Raw genomic sequence first — 4242 nt, 5'->3', positions numbered from 1 at the left:
TGTTTCTATTTTTTATTCATTATTAAACATACTCCTGCATTATTGTTATTTGAGTTTATATTTATAACCCTGTATTCACCTGACCAGAAGTCTTGTTTCTCCTGTCCCCGAATTTCACTGATTCCTACTATACCTAACTTTAACCTATCCATTTCCCTTTTTAAATTTTCTAACCCACCTGTCCAATTAAGGGAACATATCCATTCCCCTTTTTAAATTTTCTAATCTACCTGCCTGATTAAGGGATTTGACATTTCACACTCCGATCCATAGAACACCAGGTTTGTTTCTGCTGCACCTGGAAGAGGACTAGAGGAGGCAATCAACCAATTAACCATACAGTAAAGCTGCATGCCCTTGAGAAAAATTACGGCTGTAGTTTCCCCTTGCTTTCAGCTGTTCATAGTACCAGCACAGAGCAAGGCCATTTGGGTTGATGTTACAAGGCCAGATCAATCAATCATCCAGACTGTTGCCCCTGCAACTACTGAAAAGGCTACTGCCCCTCTTCAGGAACCACACGTTTTTCTGGCCTCTCAACAGATACCTCTCCATTATGGTTGCACCTACGCTGCGGCACACAAGCCTCTCAATCAATGGCAAGGTCCGTGGTTCATTGAAGGGAGAATGAATCTAGCATGTGCAATATGGATATTGTTGCGTTGGTGGTGCCCATCCTACCATGTGGTCTACATTGGTGTGTGTTGTGACCTTAACATATACACTGATACGAGGCTATATGCTCCATCTTCTGTGTCTTTTGTTTTATTCTCTGTGTGTGTGTATTTTCATTTACTTACAAGGGACCTCCCCATCGCACCCCCCTCAGATTTAGTTATAAGTTGGCACAATGGATAGACCTTGAAAAACTGAACACACATCAATCGAGAAAACAGGAAGAAGTTGTGTGGAACTATGAAAAAAATAAACAAAATATACAAACTGAGTAGTCCATGTGCAAGATAGGCAACATCAAGGCCAATACACGGTCAGGAGTGCCGTGGTCCCGTGGTTAGCGTGAGCAGCTGCGGAACGAGAGGTCCTTGGTTCAAGTCTTACCTCGAGTGAAAATTTTACTTTCTTTATTTTCGCAAAGTTATGATCTATCGTTTGTTCATTGACATCTCTCTTCACTGTAATAAGTTTAGTGTCTGTGTTTTGCGACCGCACCGCAAAACCGTGCAATTAGTAGACGAAAGGACGTGCCTCTCCAATGGGAACCGAAAACATTTGATCGAAAGGTCATAGGTCAACCGATTCCTCCACAGGAAAACACATCTGATATATTCTATACGACACTGGTGACGGCATGTGTGTCACATGACAGGAATATGTTGTCGACCCACCTAACTTGTACACTTGGCGAATGGGTGAAAAGATTCTTCTACCTCCCCCGATTTAGGTTTTCTCGTGGATGTGATAATTACTCCCAAAAAAGTGATGAAAACATAAGAGTTTGTCACATAAACTGCAACAAATGAATGCAAAATTTCACAGTCGCACAGTTTTCTCCATGCTCTGTCAAAACATGTTTTTAACGTTTTCAAATTTTTCTGTGTGTAGACCGTCAAATCCTGCATATGTCCAAGCAAATCTGAACATGTCCTGGAATTTTGGAGAGCGAAGTTGATTATGTGTGAGTGCTTGAACTTCGATAATTGTCTGAAAATAAAAAACTAAACTTTTCACTCGAGGGAAGACTTGAACCAAGGACCTCTCGTTCCACAGTTGCTCACGCTAACCACGGGACCACGGTGCTCCTCAGCTCATATTACCCTTGATGTTGCTTATCTTGTGCATGGACTACTCAGTTTGTATATTTTGCTTAATTTTTTCATAGTTCCACACAACTTCTTCCTGTTTTCTCGATTGATGTGTGTTCAGTTTTTCAAGGCCTATTCACTGTGCCAACTTATAACTAAATCTGAGGGGGGTGCGATGGGGAGGTTCCCTTGTTAGTGGCATACAAGGTGCATGAGAAAAATAATGAAAAGCACAACACTGCTAGCAGTCTGGCAATGCCGTGTTGTTCTACTTGTGAGACTGGTGTGTTCATCCCATCCAGCTGCTCAGGAGTTTCGGCTCCGTACAGCCAACACATGACTTTTTAGAGCGCCATCAGTGAATTTGTGTTTTCATTGTGTGTTATGAAAATGGAACAGCAAAATATAGGGCAATGTTATGCCAACAAGTTTTGTGTTAAACTTGGGGAATCCACAAGTACGACCTTTGGCAATTTGAAAGATACCCATCGAGAACATTCCTTATCAAGAGCACAAGTTTTTCACAGGCACAAATCGTTTTTGGAAGGTCAAGAACACGTTGAAGACTTGTGAGCAAATGAAAGATCACACACCTCGTAGGTCTTCTAAAAGGAAATGCGCTGTCATATCATTGGCAGACAAAATAAAAATCCTTGAACCACTGGACAAAGCTAAGAGTTGTAAACAGTTACCTGAAATGTTTAGCCAGGGAACACCAACAGTTTCAGACATAAGAAAAAACAAGTCCTCAATTTTAAACTTTGTGTCTGTGCTTGAAAATGAAGATGAGAGTTTATAGAGAAGAGCAATAGAAAAACTTCTTTCAGGCTGGCTGATTGCAAAAAAGCAAAACTTTTAGCCCAGAAAAACAACAGGTAGTCCTCATTTAAAGGAAGCAATGACTGGCCACTTGACTTCAAGGCCAGGCACTTTATTCATGAGTTGACCAGACTCAAAAGCTGCAGAAAATTTTATTGAAACTTCAAAATTGAAGCAGAATCTTATGATCCTGGATTTTTATGCAACACACAAGACAGACCTTATTTGGAAGGCTTTCCCTGAAACAACTTTAGCTTCCAAAGGGGAAACTAGCAATACTGGTCGTAGGGTTAGTGAAGACAGTGTTACCATGCTGAATAATGCTAACTCTATGGGAAACCACAAAATTCCCCTTCTGTTAATAGGAAAACTGAAAAATCCCAAGCTTTCAAAAACATTAAAAATCTTCCCACCTTTTACAAGAATCAACCAGAGACCTCAATGGCTGCTATTTGTTTTGCAAATGGTACAATTCAGTTTTCATATCTGAAGTAAATAAATACCAAAAAGCCACAGAGAAAGAAGGCAGTTAGGTGATGTTAATTTTGGACAATGCACACCCCTATCCCCACAGAAAGCCTTTTTGATAGAGAAGATGGACGTTTCAAAATGCACTTCCTCCTGCCAGATGTAATGAGTTTGCTGCAGATAATGGACCAATCGGTTATCGCAACTATGAAACGAATTTACAGAGCGCAGTGTTGATGAAGTTTTTGACAGAAGATGGAAATGGAGATGGCATTGAGGCTCAAAAACAAAAATTGAATTTAAAAGACTGCTCCTATATCTTGGCGGAAGCATGGAATTTGGTGACAACATTCTCATTTAAAAAGGCCTGGCATAAACTGAAATGCATTTCAACAAAAGATGAGGTACAGAGAGACAAAGAGCAAGAGAAGAACTGTGAGAAGGAAGAGAAAGAAAGATAAGTGGAAGAGGACACAGGATCAGTTGAGGACATAACAAAGATCCTTTTGAAAATTCCTGGACATTCTGGTTGCAATGCAAAGGATTCAAGCAAGAGGCTTGCTTGTGATTCTTCACACCCTGGATTGCAAATTCTCAGTGCCAATGAAATCATTCAGAGTGTGAGAAGAATCTGATGGACAGGACGATGACATTATCACTGAAACAGATGTGGGACCATCAGCTGGTGATGCGTTTGTGTTTTGACACTGCACTAACATAAATGGAGCAGCAGCCTGAGTGTGACCATATACACTCACTGACAAGTGGATGCAAGACATGGCTGTACAAAATCAATGAAGACAACAAAACAAAAGACTCCGACCGTCGTAACTGCCGTCTGCTGTGCAGCGAGCTACGTTAATTTAAGTATTAACTGTATTTTTCTTACTTGTCACTTCTTCTTCCGTGTGTTTTTGCTTTTAGGAAGCTTTAATTGTTGAGTGCTAGAAATTAGTGTTCCATACATTTCGTTTTTGTTTTGAATACAGTCAGAGAGAGTCCCTTTAGTCAACCATAGTGCCAGTAGTGCTAGTGTTTGTTTTCAATACAGTCCAGAGACAGGTAGTGCTATTTTCATTGTTTTCTACAAGAAGTGTCTAGCAACCACAGTTTAGTCAACTATCAGCCGCCTTTAGTGAATTAGCAGTCTAGTTAAAAGTTGATTAACTTTCTACAGTAAATTGATTTCTTA

At 40.3% G+C, this 4242-nt stretch overlaps 1 protein-coding gene across 1 annotated transcript; it reads left to right on the top strand.

Annotated features, from left to right (window-relative positions):
- The first annotated feature begins 2766 nt into the window (after positions 1-2766).
- On the top strand, positions 2767-3685 carry LOC126259769 (jerky protein homolog-like). Its single transcript, XM_049956814.1, has 3 exons — positions 2767-3048; positions 3173-3454; positions 3593-3685. The coding sequence occupies exons 1-3, from the start codon at positions 2767-2769 to the stop codon at positions 3683-3685; spliced, it is 657 nt and encodes a 218-aa protein (XP_049812771.1).
- Positions 3686-4242: the final 557 nt, after the last annotated feature.

The sequence above is a fragment of the Schistocerca nitens genome, chromosome 1, assembly GCF_023898315.1.
Source record: "Schistocerca nitens isolate TAMUIC-IGC-003100 chromosome 1, iqSchNite1.1, whole genome shotgun sequence".
Lineage (NCBI taxonomy): Eukaryota > Metazoa > Arthropoda > Insecta > Orthoptera > Acrididae > Schistocerca > Schistocerca nitens.
This window is presented reverse-complemented; position numbering and strand designations above follow the sequence as displayed.

Coding starts and splice junctions, on each gene's coding strand:
- LOC126259769 (XM_049956814.1), top strand. CDS start 2,767: ATGATCCTGGATTTTTATGCAACACACAAGACAGACCTTATTTGGAAG. Junction 3,049..3,172: donor TGCTATTTGTTTTGCAAATG/GTACAATTCAGT, acceptor CCTTTTTGATAG/AGAAGATGGACGTTTCAAAA. Junction 3,455..3,592: donor GCATTTCAACAAAAGATGAG/GTACAGAGAGAC, acceptor TGCAATGCAAAG/GATTCAAGCAAGAGGCTTGC.